This window comes from Budorcas taxicolor, chromosome 20 (genome assembly GCF_023091745.1).
Source record: "Budorcas taxicolor isolate Tak-1 chromosome 20, Takin1.1, whole genome shotgun sequence".
Classification (NCBI taxonomy): Eukaryota; Metazoa; Chordata; class Mammalia; order Artiodactyla; family Bovidae; genus Budorcas; species Budorcas taxicolor.
This window is the reverse complement of record NC_068929.1, coordinates 6,739,745-6,757,207: the sequence shown is the minus strand read 5'-3', so window position 1 is coordinate 6,757,207 and position 17,463 is coordinate 6,739,745. Positions and strand designations below refer to the sequence as shown.

The 17,463-nt window shown below is 41.4% G+C and overlaps 1 protein-coding gene across 1 annotated transcript in view; it reads right to left on the bottom strand.

The window, feature by feature from the left end:
* The window catches only part of RANBP17 (RAN binding protein 17), a 347,799-nt gene that overhangs the window by 49,121 nt on the left and 281,215 nt on the right, over nt 1-17,463 (bottom strand). The window contains exons 23-24 of the mRNA XM_052659359.1: nt 16,254-16,336; nt 3,830-4,044 (exon numbers count right to left, since the gene is read on the bottom strand). Coding sequence (XP_052515319.1) covers nt 3,830-4,044; nt 16,254-16,336 — 298 coding nt within the window. The remainder of the gene's footprint in view (nt 1-3,829; nt 4,045-16,253; nt 16,337-17,463) is intronic.

Below are 17,463 nucleotides of genomic sequence, written 5' to 3'. Positions count from 1 at the left end.
TGCATAAGGCTGGAAATTGTGATCTTATTTACACGGAAATATATAAACAAACATAAACACATAAAGATATATAAAATAATTAAGTTGGTGCAAACATCATTGCAATTTCAGACTGCGAATTTTAAATAATTATGAAAATGGAAGTGTGAAAGTGCTAGTCGCCCAATCGTGTCCGGCTCTTTGTAACCCCATTGACTGTAGTCCACCAGGCGCCTCTGTCCATGGGATTCTCGAGGCAAGAATGCTGGAGTGGGTTGCCATGCCCTTCTCCAGGGGATCTCCCCGACCCAGGGATCAAACCCAGGTCTCCAGCATTGGCGGTAGATTCTTTACTATTTGAGCTAGCCAGGAAGCCTGGGTATAAATCATTTTAACTAGGCTCAAATGCATCTTTTTAAGTCAAAAGAGGAACCATTACAGTCAACACATTTTTGCCAATGAGAAATAAATTTGTTTATTCCTGTAGCATAAAAATCCACGCTTTGGGATTCAACGAACTCATGAAAAGCATTTTCTGGTTCCTGCCGGTTATGGAAGCATTTTCCGGTTCCTGCCGGTTGTGGAAGCATTTTCCCTGAAAACAGATATGCCTGCAGATGTGGTGGCCGGCTGGCGAGAGGTCAGGTGAGTATGGCAGACGAGGCAAAACTTCACAGGCTAGTTCATTCAATGCTTGAAGCATCGGTCGTGCAAGGTGCAGTCGGGCGTTGTTGTAGAGAACTGGGCCTTTTCTGTTGATCAGTGCCGGCTGCAGGCACTGCAGTTTTTGGTGCATCTCTTCAATTGGCTGAGCATAATTCTCAGATGTAACGGTTTCACCAGGATTCAGAAAGCTGGAGTAAGATCAGACCGGCAGCGGACCATCAAACAGTGGCCATGACCTTTTTGTTTTTGGTTCAAGCTTGGCTTTGGGAAGTGCTTTAGAGCTGCTTCTTGGTCCAACCACTGAGCTGGCCATCTCCAGTTGTATAAAATCCACTTTTCATCACAAGTCACAATGTGATTGAGAAATGGCTCGTTGTTGTTGCGGAGAATAAGAGAAGACGCCACTTCAAAGAGACAGTTTTTAAAATTTTCAGTCAGCTTATGAAGCATGTATTTATCAACTTTCTCCACCTTTCCAATTTGCTTCAAATGCCGAATGACTAGAATGGTCGACATTGAGTTCTTCAGCAACTTCTTGTGCAGCTGTAAAAGGACCAGTTTCAATGACGGCTCTCAGTTGGTCGTTGTCAACTTCCAATGGCCGGCTACTGTGCTCATTTTCAAGGTTCTCATCGTCTCCGCTGCAAAACTTCCTGAACCACTACTGCACTGTACTGTACGCTGCGCCTAGTCACTCAGTTGCGTCTGACTCTGCAACTCCATGGATTGTAGCCCATCAGGCTCCTCTGTCCACGGGGATTCTCTAGGCCAGAATACTGGAGTGGGTTGCCATGCCCTCCTCCAGAGGATCTTCCCAATCCAGGGGTTGCACCCAGGTGTCCCACACTGCAGGTGGATTCTTTACTGCCTGAGCTACCAGGGAAGCCTGACTGCAATGTTCATTAGCAGTTTCTGGGCCAAATGTGTTGTTGATGTTACGAGCTGTCTCTGCTGCTTTACAACACATTTAGAACTCAAATAAGAAAATTACTTGAATTTGCTTTTTAATATAATTTCCCTAGTCTAAAATAAATATAAACAGCAAGTAATAAGTCACTAGCAAAAAATATTAAGTGATAAATGTGTATTAAAATGTTGTATAACATAACCACATTTATTTAAGAATGTATGGCAAATTCAAAGTGCAAATGGCAAAGTTCAACAGTGCAAAACCACAATTTCTTTTGCACCAACCTAACATGGAACAAATGATGTAATGATTCTCAGTTCAGTATTTAAAGGCATTCTAACAAAAATATCTTGATCTCTAGAAGTCCTAATTTGAAGCTATAGTACAGCATAGTATGTAACAGTTAAGCACAAGCAACACTGTTGTAGTATGGAATTTAGAAGCCTGAGTTATTTTTCTGGGCTGGAATAATATGACACAGAACAGTGCTTAGCAGGGGCTAGGGAACCTTTTTTTTTTTAACACAAAGAAATCTGCTGTTATAATAGGATTTGGTATCATCATCTGCTGTATTCACACAATGTCAACCCATCTAACTAAATCATAACTGGGTAAATGGCTTAATATTTACCATACACAACAGGCAAAAGATAAGTGCATGAGAAATACACCTGGAAAACCTCAAATGAGACTCAAACCAGTATCAAAGAAGCACAACACTCATAAGAGAAATAAACCATAGCAATATTTATTAAAGTGAGATTAAGACTACCTCCATAAAAATCACATGGGGGTGCTTGTTAAAAACGCAGTTTTCTGATCCCCAGTTCAGACTTAACAAAATGAAAACCTCTGGAATGAGGTCCTGAAAAGGGCATTTAAAAAGTATATTCTAAGGGAGTCCTCTGCATCCTCAATTTTGAGATTACTGAGGTAAAGCTTTGCTTGTCTACTAGAAAAAAAGATCAGAGAAAATCCTGGAGCCATATCAGGTTTGTTTCTTTTTTTTTTTTGGTGGGCTTCAACTGCTAAATGAAGAGTTCCCTCAAATGAGGAGGCTGTAGCATATGGCTGATCTGACTTAAGTTTCTACTCCACAATTTCTGTTGCACAGGCAGCCTTCAATGAGCATTCCATTCTACTGCAAAGAGGCTGGACACCTTTGGCTCGAGACGCATTTTTTTGTTTGGTTTTTGGGTTTTTTGGGCCATGCTGCATTGCTTACAGCATCTTAGTTCCCTGACTAGGGACTGAACCTGGGTCCTTGGCAGTGAAACTGCAGAGTCTTAACCACTGAACTGCTAGGGAATTCCGAAGATGTGGTTTTATGAAGACTAGCTTAGAAAGGTGGAGGAGGGTACCACTAGTCCATTAGAATGTCAAGAAGCATTTCTCGTACAGGATGACTAATGCAGGCCCCCGGATCTTACTTGTAGTCTTGGGCAGGTGGGAAAGCCTGAGCATAAGTTTAGCTGTGTTACTGAAGCAATTACTGCAACCAAGCTGGGCATATATTAGCTTTTGTGTAATCAGGCAGAGATATTTTAAAAAAAAAGTCTGATAATGACACAGCTCAGTGGAGGAGCCTGGAAATTTGAATTCCAGCAAGCACCCCAGGTGATTCTGATGGGCTTTAAAGTTTGAAAACTACTGACATAAATCACTAAAACTAGACAGTAGGGTAGAAAAGGGACCTAGAGATCACTTTGTTTAATTTACTCATTTTAGAGGTGAGGAAATTGAAGCCTGGAGAAATAGAGAAGGTGATTTATTCAAGGTAAATGACCAGTGAGTGGCAGAGTTGAGACTATATACCAGGTTGCCCAACTTCTAGTTTAGCACTCTGTCCACCACATCAGAATGTTAAGGGAAAGGAAAGCCGAGCAGCATGGGAGTAGGCAGAGCAGAAGGGAAGGAAGAAGATCCTGTAGTCATCCGGGATTTCTGCCCCAGGAAACACAGACCCTTTCTGAATTGTGAGCACAGCTGTAAGCAGTTAGTTGAAATTGCTAATTACACTTTCTGTAGACACAGAACTCGGAACACTCTAGATGACCAATTTGTCAGAAGATGCAGTTTTCAAAACTACACATTTAATTATATAAAGACAGCCACTAAAGTTGTTCTAATTCTTTAAGCTAAATCAAATGCTGCCCTAAAACATAAAATGATCTAGTGCTGTTCTAACTTCTCGGGCTTCACTGTAACAATTCTATGCCTGGTGGTGTGACTTCACATTTCATACAGAGACTCCCATGATACAGGATTGCTTACTAGCAAGTCACTGTGGGACACTGAGAGCAGCATTTTGACAAAGGCTTGGAGTACATTGTCAAAGTGGTTGTCCCCATACAACTTGAAGACGCCAAAGCTGACATAATTTCCACACAAGGCAGATTTGAGAGCTGAATAGCAGATGGAGATGCCCTTGAGTTTCGTTGGATAAATCTGATCTTTTGAGAGGCTCCCAAGGGACAGGATCTGATTGCCTGTTTCAGGGTGAAAGCAGAACGAGAAAGTGCCATAAGTAGATGTCATTCAAAGCAGTTGCGAGGCACATATTCAACATTCTCACCTCACTGCTATTGTTCACGTTCCCCTACCGTTGTTCCAAGATTCACACTGTCCATATAATGAAAAATATGAATGCATAAGGCAGTTTATATGGGAAGTACAAATGGCCCAGTGAAAATCAATCAAAGGTACTGGAGAAGTTTGATATTTTTGTCTGGATGGTGATTACATGAATATATATGTAGATACATAAAAATTCATTGAGTTATACTAAAGATTAGTTTATATACTTGAATATTTACATTATCTCTTCTTCAATAAGAAGTGAAAAAAGTAGGAATAAATAACCAACTAAGTCAGGAAAAGATAACTTAGATATATAAGTTACTCTAAATTCTGGGGTGAATTTTCAAATTTTCAGCTTTTTCACATGAACTCGATATTGAGCTACTTCACTTTTAGGAGGATCACAGGTTTGGGACATGAAGTAAATGAAATAAGACACATAAATTCTTGGCATAGTACACAGTAAATGTTACCTCCCTTTTCTCCTTAGGTCCGTTTTCAGAAGACCTAAAGAGATGATCATTTAAAAACTGTACTTAAAGTCTATGTTTGACCATCAAAAACAAAGTAATGTTTATATAATTATGTTACAGTTTTTCTGGTTAGCATTTACAACCAACAATTTCTCTTTCTGAAATGTGTGCTAGTAAGGCATATTACTAGACAATATCCAAGAATGCTTTGTGAAAAATTATAAAGTCATATATGTTTCTTAGCTCTGCTTTTTCCTGTTCAAGTAAGTAACACTTCTAAAATTGAAACTAAATTCAATTTACAAAATTTAGAGGCTTACTGTTGTGGTTCTGTACTGTGTCTATTGGGCTAAATAAGAATTAAGTTTCCCAGAACTCATTTCCCTGTACAGTTGTGGGCTAGAATTGAGCAAAAGAGAAATCTATATGAGATTTGGAAGATGAAAGTGAAGTAGCAGCTAGGACTTTCTGAAGGTTGTTGTGATTAGAGGCTGTGAGAAAAAGATGTAGAAATACCTTTGGGTTTTAGTTTGTCCTTGCTTTTCCCTGCTCTGTGTGAAGAACTGCAAGCCCTGCTGACCGATGACCCCAAGCCGACCTCCAAGTGCTTGGCAGCAAATGTGCAGAGCGGCAGCTATACAGAGGCAACAGCCTTCCATTGAGTCCAAACCACTACACCAGTCCCCCTCACTCCAGTCTTTCAGGGTCTCACCCTAGCAGCTGGGTGTCTCCAGCTTTTAGATGTCCTTGCCAGTTTCAACTTGTACACCATGCCATTATTTCAGGAGGCCTGATTAGTGATTCTTCTCCTGGACTTCCAATGCCCCCCTTGGAGGTCCATCTTGCCATCTCTGCCCAAGACAGTACAACGTCTAATTCCTAAAATAAACCTCCTGTCCCATCAGGGTCACAGCGTTTGCTTTCCCTGTCTGAATCTCGACTGCTATGAATACTATGAAAACCGTATGCTCACTAGGAGGCTAAGAAGGACCACTCATTCTAGCAGAGTAAGAAGCAGGACCAGGCCAAGGTGACGGTTTCCTGCCCTTATCTGCCTTTCTGAAACAGCTTCATACACGTTTTGTTTTTTTTCTTTCTGTGAATCCTTAGAAGCCCATTGGCTTTGCCTATATAATTTATACATCTGAATGACACCACCACTGTGTTGGCTGAGGCATATCTTGGAATTTACTCCATACCACATTCTGTACCGTCTCTCATGATCTCATCCTAACTTCCCTTAGAAAGATATGGCAAGTTTCAACTCAATATGATAGTATTTCCTTAATAGCTACTGGTGGGAGAACAGATTTGTAAACAAGTAATTCCATACAATGTGACAAACACTATCAGAGACATATGTCAAGATTTTATGGGGATAGAAGAGACTGGCTTTGCTTGGGCAGGACAGCAGGGTAGGAAAGGCTTCACAGAACAGGTTGCTTCTCAGTGATCAATCACAACCTCTCAGATGGACTTGAAGGGAGAGAAGAGTATTCCAGAGATTATGTGCTCAGGCATGGAGGCCTGAAAGAGCAGGGAGCTGCAGGAGAGGCCAGTTCTCAACCACTGCTTTACCACCTTCGCCTCCAATCTAAATCAAGATACATGTTCCCTGTCCCCTTCCCTTTCCCGGGAAAGAAAAGCACTGCCTGCATGTGATGGAAAAAGCTGGATAATTTGGTGGTAGTGGTGGTGGTTTACACATTTTGAGTTAAGGAGGCTAGGGTCAAACAGAAAAGTAGGTCATCTTCTGGGGACTTCCTATGCTGAGGTCCTTATGGGGAAAGTGAAAGTGAAAGTGAAGTCGCTCAGTCGTGTCCTACTCTTTGCGACTGTAGCCTACCAGGCTCTTCTGTCCATGGGATTTTCCAGGCAGTAGTACTAGAGTGGATTGCCATTTCCTTCTCTAGGGGATCTTCCCAACCCAGGGATCGAACCTGGGTCTCCTGCATTGTAGACAGACGCTTTACTGTCTGAGCCACCAGGGAAGTCAGGCTTCATTGTAACAATTCTATGCCTGTGGTGGTGTGACTTCACATTTCATACAAAGACTCCCATGATACAGGATTGCTAGTCACTGTGGCACACTGACAGCAGCATTTTGACAAAGGCTTGGAGTACATTGTCAAAGTGGTTGTCCCCATACAACTTGAAGACGCCAAAGCTAACATAATTTCCACACAAGGCAGATTTGAGAGCTGAATAGCAGATGGAGATCCTATATTCTTCAGCACAAAATGTAATAGGTAGACTAAGAACTGTGTTGGGAGAAAATGTTTGATTCTAAAAGACTAGACAACCTATAGTAAAGAAGGATTAATTATTTAGAATCACAACTTTTATCTCGTATTGAAGTTGCAATCTGGCCTACATGTCTTTTGGACTATTTCAGACACACCTGTGTTAATTAAATCAGTAATTAGCATACCATTATGACCTTGAAAAAGTGGAATGAGTAAAACTTTTGAAAGAGGAAACTATATTTCATCATGCTCCAGTGGTTTTGCATTCCATGGTGGCTATAAATGACTACAGAAGAGAAGGCATGCCCACATCATTTATTCACCCCGTCAGCGTTATTCAATTTATGTTATTCAACAATCCTTACTGAAATTGGAGTCCCTGCCCTCAAAAAGCTTAAAATCTAGCAGTTAGACTCACATTGCTCTAAACAAAAGTGATCAAGTTCAGATTTTGTTTTAATGTTCCTCTTTGCCTTCCCTATTCCACCCCACCCTATAAAGTCCCATTTTCTTCCTTCCTAAGAGGGAGATCTTTATTACACTGATGGACTGCTGGGTGAGGAAGGCAGCCACTGAAGCCAGTAACAGTTGCCACTTGTAAAAAAGAAATGATACACTTTCTGTACTGAAATTAGAGACTTCCAAAGTTTAGAATCAAAAGGGAAATCTTAAACTGTTTCCCACCGACTATATCTGTCATAACTGGGAGCAATTACAGTAACAGCACTTATAACTCACAAGGCTCTTATGTGGAGTGAAGGAGATAGCATATGTAAAATGTGTACCCCAGTAACCAGCACAGTGTTCATGTAAACTATAGCCATACACAGTAGTAAGGGCTCTTTTCTCTCTGCAGTCTATTAGCCAGTTAGGTCAGACATGGGGAGCTATGGCCTGAAAAAGAGGAGGTGGTAAAGCTGAGTGTGTCTGGTGTAGAATAATGTCACTTTCTTCTAATACATAATTCAAAATAAGTATTTATTTGACCACGTTCCCTCTATTTTTTCGAAAGAGAACTGGCTGTAGAGCTTCACAGTGTGGATCTTTGGCCCACACTCTATCATTTCTCTGTGCCCTCAGAAGAACACATTGTAAAACACTATTTATTCATTTGGCTGCATCAGGTCTTGGCTGCGGGACACGCACGGCAGCTCTTCATTGTGTCATCACGCTTCTCTCTAGTTAACGGCTTGCGGGCTCAGGAGTCGCAGCGCAGGCTCAGGAGTCGCGGTGTGGGCTCAGTAGTTGCGGCGCGGGCTCAGTAGTTGCGGCGCGGGCTCAGGAATCGTGGCATGGGCTCAGGAGTCGTGGCGCAGACTCAGGAGTCGTGGCGCGGGCTCAGTAGTTGCGGTGCGGGCTCAGGAGTTGCGGTGTGGGCTCAGGAGTTGCGGTGCAGGCTCAGGAGTTGTGGTGCAGGCTCAGGAGTTGTGGTGCATGCTCTCTAGTTGTAGTGCGGGCTCAGGGGTTGCGGTGCGGGCTCAGGAGTTGCGGTGCGGGCTCAGGAGTTGTGGCGTGGGCTCAGTAGTAGTGGCACGGGCTCAGGAGTTGCGGTGCGGGCTCAGTAGTAGTGGAGCATGGCTCTAGTTGTGGTGTGGGCTCAGGAGTTGCAGTGCGGGCTCTCTAGTTGCGTTGCGGGCTCAGTAGTAGTGGCGCAGGCTCAGGAGTTGCGGTGTGGGCTCTCTAGTTGTGTGGGCTCTCGAATTACGGTGCAGGCTCAGGAGTTGTGTGTGCTCTCTAGTTGTGGTGTGGGCTCAGGAGTTGCAGTGCAGGCTCAGGAGTTGGGGTGTGGGCTCAGGAGTTGTGGTGCATGCTCAGGAGTTGCGGTGCAGGCTCAGGAGTTGTGGTGCATGCTCAGGAGTTGCGGTGCGGGCTCAGGAGTTGTGGTGCATGCTCAGGAGTTGCGGTGTGGGCTCAGGAGTTGTGGCGTGGGCTCAGTAGTAGTGGAGCGGGCTCAGTAGTTGTGGTGCATGTCTCTAGTTGTGGTGTGGGCTCAGGAGTTGCAGTGTGGGCTCTCTAGTTGCAGTGTGGGCTCAGGAGTTGCAGTGTGGGCTCTCTAGTTGCGGTGTGGGCTCAGGAGTTGCAGTGTGGGCTAGTTGCGGTGCGGGCTCAGGAATTGCGGTGTGGGCTCTCTAGTTGCGGTGTGGGCTCTCTAGTTGCGGTGTGGGCTCTCTAGTTGCGGTGTGGGCTCTCTAGTTGCGATGCAGGCTCAGGAGTTGCGGTGTGGGCTCTCTAGTTGCGGTGTGGGCTCAGGAGTTGCAGTGTGGGCTCTCTAGTTGCGGTGTGGGCTCTCTAGTTGTGGCGCGGGCTCTCTAGTTGCGATGCGGGCTCAGGAGTTGCGGTGTTGGCTCTCCAGTTGCGGTGTGGGCTCTCTAGTTGCGGTGCAGGCTCTCTAGTTGCAGTGCGGGCTCTCTAGTTGCGGTGCGGGCTCAGGATTGCGGTGTGGGCTCTCTAGTTGCGGTGCGGGCTCTCTAGTTGCAGTGTGGGCTCTGTAGTTGCCTTGCAGGCTCAGGAGTTGTGTTGCGGACTCAGTAGTTGTGTTGCAGGCTCAGGAATTGCGGTGTGGGCTCAGTGGTAGTGGCATATGGGCTTAGTTGCCCTGTGGCACATGGGATCTTAGTTCCCCAATCAGAGATCCAATCAGCCTCCCCTGTGTTGGAAGGCAGATTCTTAACCAGTGGACTACTAGGGAAGTCCCAATAATAGTTTTTAAAAAAGGTGCAAGGGCTAAGATATATGGTGGTTGTCTCTTATACCAGCAAGAATTAACAGTATGAACAATGTTACTTCCTGGTTTATAAAGCAATCTATTACACTGATTTACTTTTTATTTTTCCCTTTTAATCTCTAAAATTTTAAAGTTAATTTGATATTTAGCTGACAGCTCTATAGGTTGAATGTCTTCATTTAGCATCAGAACAGTTATGGGAGCAAGCTTGCTGACATTATTTCAGGTCGCTCAACCTACTCTGTCTCTGCAAACCAGCCAAACCCCCTGGATGTAAGTGGTTTGAGACAGAAACGAAGCTGTGGATATGGAAAAGAATATAATATTTCCCTTTCAGGTTGAAAAAGATTAAAACAATGCAGCATTGATAAGCATGTGGGAAATTAAGAAAATTGCTGGGAATGTGAATTACTATAACCATTCTAGAGGGCAATTTGGTTAAATTTATTAAAACTGTGTAAATCCACTTTTGGGAATACATTCCAAAACCAGTGTTCACTACCATATCTCACCATCTCCTAGCATTTGCACTTAGGCACAGTCTCTGTGAAAGCCAGCCTCTCAATCTGTTGAACTAGCTCCCCTCTCCTTTTATGTGCTTAAGAACAAAGCACAGCAACTCCCCCTTTCTCTCCTAAGCAGTCTTTCTCTTTTGAAACAAAACCTTCTCTTGGCCCTACTTCCCTTTGTAACGAAACTCCTTAAAAGAATTGTTATCTTCTTAAAAGAACTGTGTCTTCAGTTTTCCTGATTCTCTTTTACACCTACTCCACTAAAAGTGCTCTTTTCAAGGTTCCTAATAACCTTCTTTTCCCTAAATGTAATGGTCAACTCTTAGTCCTCACCTTCTTCGATTCACTGGCAGCTTTTGACACAGCTGACTAGACATACTCTCTCTTGATTATTCTCTTACTTCAGTGTTTGCTGGTTCCTCCTCTTCTCCCTTCCCTCCTAACACAGAATACTCTAAAACTTAAACCTAAATCTTTTATATCTAAATCCACACCCCATACCCTGGCAACCCTCTCTTGTTTTGTAGCTTTAAGTATCACCTAAAGAGTTAATGACCCATATTTGTTTTTCTAGACCAGACCTCTTCTGATCCTCAGACTTGTATATCCGACTCTGTATTCAACACTTCCACCTGAATGTCTACAATCAACACTTCAAGCTCAATGAAGTCAAAAGGGAACTTCTGATTTCCCCCTCATATGCAGTTTCAGCCTTTACCCTCTCAGTTAATGGTAACTTCATCTTTCCAGTTGTTTATGACAAAATCCCTGATACATATATCCTGTCCATCCAGAAACTGGGTTTTACTTTCAGATGTATGCAGAATCCAACCACTTTTCACTACCCCCACTGCCATCACCGTGGTAAAGCTGACATAAAATCATGTCAGCCCTCTGCTCAAACCATTCTAAAGTCCTTCTCTTTCCCTTGGATTTAAAGTCCTGATAATGTATACAGGATATGACATTACATGACGTTGCTTTTGTTATTACTCTCTCTTGTTCACTCTGCTCCAGCTACTGATATTCCTATGGTTATTCCGACATGCCAGATACACTTCTGCCTCAGGACCCTAAAACTTGGTGTTCCTTCAGCCTAGGACACTCTTCCCTGAGATATCTGCATAATTAACCCCCCCACTGACTGCAAGTCTTGGCTCAAATGTCATTTTTTCAAATGATGCCTATTTTGATCACTGTACTTCATACTGCAACATGTTTCCCAATCCCTGGCACTTCTAACACTTTCTTTGCTTTCTTCTTCTTCTTTTTTTTTTTTTCCATAGCACTTACTACTTTCTGACATACTAAATAACTTTTTTTTAAGTTTTACTCACTGATATACCCAGAGTCTGGAACCATATCCGCTACTCTCAATATATATACTTACTGAATAAGTCATGCTCACGAAGCTGAAGGTACACAGTTGCTTGCTGAAACAGTGCATGACAGTGAAAGATTGCGTGTTTATAAGAATTACATTTACCGAAAGGTGAGTAGTTACATAAATTATAGTATGACCATAAAATGGAATACTTTGCAGCTATTTTAAAAGATAAGGCAGAAAAAATAATGAAAAACCAAAGGAAAAAAGAGATATGGTAGATTTATATACAAGTTAGTATGAAGTAATGGCCATGATATAGGTAAAAAATAGCAAATTACAGATTAGCAAGTATACTATAATAGCACTTCTGGAATAATACATGTATATGCACACATAAAAAAGTGTCAAAGAGTGCACACTCAACTGTTAAGAGATTTTGAGTGATGAGATAATCAGGAATTTTCACTTTCTACTTCATACAGCAATTCTGAGATCCTTCAGTTTAGTAACAGACTATTTTAATATTTTATATTTATATGGTTTTATAAAAGCTATCACCTGCTTGAAATGCTCTCCTCAAACTTCTGTGCCCTACTCTTATTTCCTTGTCTGGCCCCTCAGTTTGAGTTAGAAACTTTTGGGCTCCCATAGCACTCTGTATGCTTCTTAAGCATGAAAGTGAGCACAGTACGTTATAATCCTTTATGGACTTGACTGAATCCACTGTTGGACTCAACTAAGAGAAGAGTCAGTAAGATTCTTTTTTGTGTATTTCTCTTCCTCTCTAATTCTCACAATATCAAACATACAGTAAACGCTTGATAAACAGTAGCAGCATGGCTGAAAGATCTACTGAACTCTAAGCACTTGTTTGGAGAGCACCCTTACTTATTTAACAACTTGCTTATCATTTTTTGCTTGTGTGCTGCTGCTGCTGCTAAGTCGCTTCAGTCGTGTCCGACTTTGTGCGACCCCAGAGACGGCAGCCCACGAGGCTCCACCGTCTCTGGGATTCTCCAAGCAAGAACACTGGAGTGGGTTGCCATTTCCTTCTCCAATGCAGGAAAGTGAAAAGTGAAAGTGAAGTTGCTCAGTCATGTTCGACTCCTAGCGACTCCATGGACTGCAGCCTACCAGGCTCCTCCACCCATGGGATTTGCCAGGCAAGAGTACTGGAGTGGGGTGCCACTGCCTTCTCCTTGCTTGTGTGCAGAAGTGGCCAAGTCCAACACACGTGGGTTCACTGTGAAATGTACTCCTCAAGGCCTGGCACCCTCACGGTACTGATCATTCCATCTCCTTCATAAAACTTTGGTGAGCTTATTACTCTGTTGTTCTATGTCCCTGACCATGATTCTGAGAGAATGTAAGGTTATATCCATGGTTCCTGGATGATCTGTTTTTCAGAACTGTTATCTCCTGGTAACCTTTTATCAAGTCTCTAATTATTTCAAGGCCAATACATCCTTCAGCTAAATTTTTATAATCATTTAAACATAAATACAAGTCATAATCCTTCTAGTAGTACATACCAGTAATTTTCAAGCTCTTTTTATCAAAAAGTATCTTTAAGCAGGTGACCCCTACTGCAAATAAATCTAGTGCAACAATAAATAGCTGCAGTTCTGGTTGAAGTGGCAGTAGAGTCCTCTCCTCCTCCACCTCTGCAGGGTCTCTGTGGTATTATCACGGATCTCTAGGGCTCTGAAGAACCCAGTTGGAAAACCACCGGTCTGTTTTCTAGGTCACAGCAAATAACAGTGGCTTGTATATCACTTTACAAATTCAATTTAAGCATAGTATTAAGCCATACCTTAAATGTACCTGCAACATATATTGCTCAAACAACCCTGATGTAAATTCTTAGGTATAGCGAATAATTATAGCTGTTCTATCCATTTTTTAAGTTTAGATATTTTACACATTGAGGTTCCTTAAATTAGGCATCTAAGGAAGAAATAAAAGCAGTTCCATTCTTGCCAGTCTTATAAAGACAATCACTATTTTTCCCTTCTGTGCACTCTTCAACCAATAGATGTCACTAAAGATACCATTACCCAGAGGCAAAGGGAAGAAAAGATCAGACAAATGGAAATTGAGCATAAAAAACATCCAGTTCTTAAAACTGAGAAGTAGGCTTCCAAAGTAATAACATTTATTACACTGCATGCAACATTTTAACCAAAAATTTAAGAAAGAAATTTCTTTTATTAAGTTGCTCGGGCTGAATGGATCATAGCACTAAATTTTGAAATACATGTTCTTGAAGCAATTTAAAACTCATTAGAAATAATAGGCTTGGGCTAGTAGAAAATGTGGTAAAATCTAATCCTCATCCAAATGTTACCTGGGCTGCACAAACAGGAAATTGTTTTGTGCTACTGTGGCTAACCTCATTGCTGACCCTGAGCTGTAACGGCAAGAGCAGCTGAGAGCTGAAGCAAAATTAAAAACTTACATCAAAGTATATCATGACAGAATGTAGATAAATAAAACAGCATATCGAAAGTATTATTTTTCTGCCAGTCTCATTGAGCAGCGAGGTGGAGGTATTCTACGAAATATGTAACAAATCAGGCGCGTTTGGAAATGAGTCCTTCCCCCACTGCACTGCCTCAATCATCAGCAGCACAAACACTGCCCACGCAGGTGAGCAGAGAAGCAGCCCAGTGAGGATGGAACAGCAGGGATCCCAGAGTGGTCTGGCCTCTTTCCTACATAGGTCTTCCCTTCCTTCACCTTGGCTTACCCAGAAAATAATAATGCTGGCTCTACTGTACCCTTCTAGCCATTTTTTTTCCCCTCACCTTCCAGACTCCTGGATGGCAGCCATAGGATCTCTCTTCAATGAGCATATCAGAATCTCCAGAGGTAAAAGCGTGAGTAATAAAACATTACACAAGATAAAGACAGACAAAATCAGCTTGGCTGATCAGGGCCAGCATGTGGGATTAGTGAAAGCTGAAAAAGATTTTTCTGCTACTCTGTGTAATAAAGTGCCTGGGTCAAAGTCACTGGTAACAAAGTTGAAGGTCATTTTTCTATTGAGCCTTCATTTACTTTAAGTTTTAGGATAAAAATCACCATACTTTAAAGAACAGTGCTTCATCAAAAATACCCTAGGTACAATCTTCATGTGGCAACTCCCAAGTGGCAGAAAGAAATATGGAAAGACTACTGTCTGAAGTTACACAGACTTTGAATGAAATTCCCATCTGACTATTCGCTAACTATGTATTATTTGGCAAATCTTTAACCTCTATGAGCTTCAATTTCTTCATAACAGTAAACACAGTAGTTAACTTATCTAAGGCCTTTCTGTGCACTATGTAACTGACTCCTCATAAGCACCTTCTAGACTTCCCTGGTGGAGCAGACAGTGAAGAATCCACCTGCAACGCAGGAGGCCAGCATTTGATCCCTGGAACGGGAAGATCCCCTGGAGAAGGGAATGGGCAACCCAGTCCAGTATTCTTGCCTGGAGAATTCAGTGGACTGAGGAGCCTAGCAAGCCACAGTCCCCAGGGTCACAAAGAGTCGAACATAACTGACTAGCACAGCAATCCTAACTAGACAGAGAGGACAGTAGGTATTCATTACTTCTAATTTTATACATGAGAACACTAGGACAAGGAGTGTCTTAGCTGTAGTGTCTTAGCTGAAGGTCATGGAATTGATACGTGTTGGTACTAGAACTGGTACTCAGATCTTTTAATCTCCCCAAACTGTGTTTTTTCTAAGACATCATGCTTTTGGAAAAAGGTCCACGCACACATCTTTGTATGATAAGACACTAAAAGGAATTAGATATACCCTGAAAACACAACAGAAGCTTTACAAAATTCTGTAGAATCTGTTTCTAGGTATTCAAACAGAAGTATGAGAATCACAGGCAACTTCTGAGGCCAAACATAAGAGTTGGCTGTTGATCTGGGAAAGGAAGAACAGACAGGCAAAAAAGAAGAGGACAGAGAAAACAAGGACCCCGGCAAACATCTCTCAGGGAGAAGAATCCTGCAAGGAGTCCGGCCTGCAATCGGTATTCAGTCAGTGTGTGGAACACCAACTGAAGATTCTTATCTATTGTGGCATTCCCTGGCTACATAAAGTTCTCAGAGAGCTGAGAATTCCATTGACGAAGCTGTCAGAGTTGGCAAGCAGAAAAAAAAAACTACCAATTTTTTTTACTATAATTGAATAGGACAATCATTTCTGTAGAACACTGATTCTAAGGGTATGGTGCCCTCAAATTCCCTATAATGAGACATTTACTGCTCTTTACCAGGATGAGATGGCTGGATGGCATCACTGACTGGATGGACGTGAATCTGAGTGAACTCCGGGAGTTGGTGATGGACAGGGAGTCCTGGCGTGCTGCGATTCATGGGGTCGCAAACAGTCGGACACAACTGAGCGACTGAACTGAACCAGGATATCTCCCCCAAATTCAGTGTCAGTGACACACTGGTTTAAGCATGCTTTGACCCAATATACTAAACTCCCTAATTTAAATTTTAGCAGTTTTCAATATGCTGTAACTTTTCAATATCCTATCTCAATATTGTATCTATAGTGCATTCCCTTTGCTCCTGACACGAAAGTTTTAGCTAAAAGAAAATTCATCAGGTTTGTCAGGCAAGATCTGTAGTCAAAGGCATACTGTTTATTTTTCCTGATGTCAATATGATAGCTACCCAGCTTTTTGCACCCCTGTTATCTACTTCACAAATTCATACAGATATGAAGTTTCAAAAGAACAAAATAACTAACATCTTTCTTTCCTCCAAAGAGATAAAAGTTATATTGCAGAGACAAATATGGAAAAGGATACTCACCATAAGTGCAAATCATTTTACTAGCTTCTCTGAAGAGAAGAATTCCATTAGGAGATGATACATCAAAATTCAAACGCTGGGATCTGAGAAGTACAGCAAAAATTTAGACTATATGTACAGATAAAGAAACAAAATATAGGATTAAAATACCCAGAATTCTCATTTATTACAAGTAGCAACAGTACAATTATCCTTTTTTAAAAGTATCATTCCATTAAACAAGTGGTGACAGAATGTATGTGCTAATTTTTTACTAAAGATACTAGGACAATTATTTTCATTTATTTGCTCATTCAAATAATTCATCTTTTATCTGTCAAAACGATATCCTGACATCCTACATTACAGACCTCTTAGCCCTCTTTCCTTTCACGCAAATGTCTGATAGATAATAATAAAAAAACCAAGTATGTCAGTTTATATAGATACTTGTATAGAAATTTACACTTGAGATCTCCTGTAGTGCCTAATATACATCTTTAAAACAAATGATAATATAACAGGAAATCTAAGTACCTTTAATACTGCTCATATGCATAATGGATCATCTGATACTTCAAGCATATTTCAAACACATTAAATTACATACGGGGCTACAGTTTCCACTGCACATAGCTCAAGTAAAGAGAAACAAATCCCAGAAGTTCGAAACGAGAACAATTTTACTTCCCTAGTTTCTGATAGGTGGGGGGACAGTCTGAAAAGGGCAAAGGACTGACATGCCATCCTGGCATAATATTTGCTTTTTAAACATCACTTTGACTTTAGTTGGCTCTAATCTGCCTTGCTGCTCTGCTTTCAACAAATAACCATATATTTCTAAAAGGATCAGTAAAAATATGAAACACATCATAGCAAAGAAACACCAGGAAGCAAAGATACTTTGCTAAGGAATAGAATACATTGCTAGTTCTCCCTGTGTTTTCAAAATGCTTTAGAATCAAGTGCAGTTATAACTTATTAGAAGTGCTATTAGAAACATTTGATGGCTGACATACAATTCCAATTAAAGAAATGTATGTACACAATTCACATTAGGTTTCAGAGAAATATAAACAAGATAACATCTTCTGATATAGATTTTTGCCAAGTAGTTCTGAGAACAATTGTGCTACATATGAATTATCCATCTATGGCAGATATAAAATATACAATGTAATTATTTTTTTCCTTTAGTATTAAATGTTTTATCAGTAATTTACTATTAATT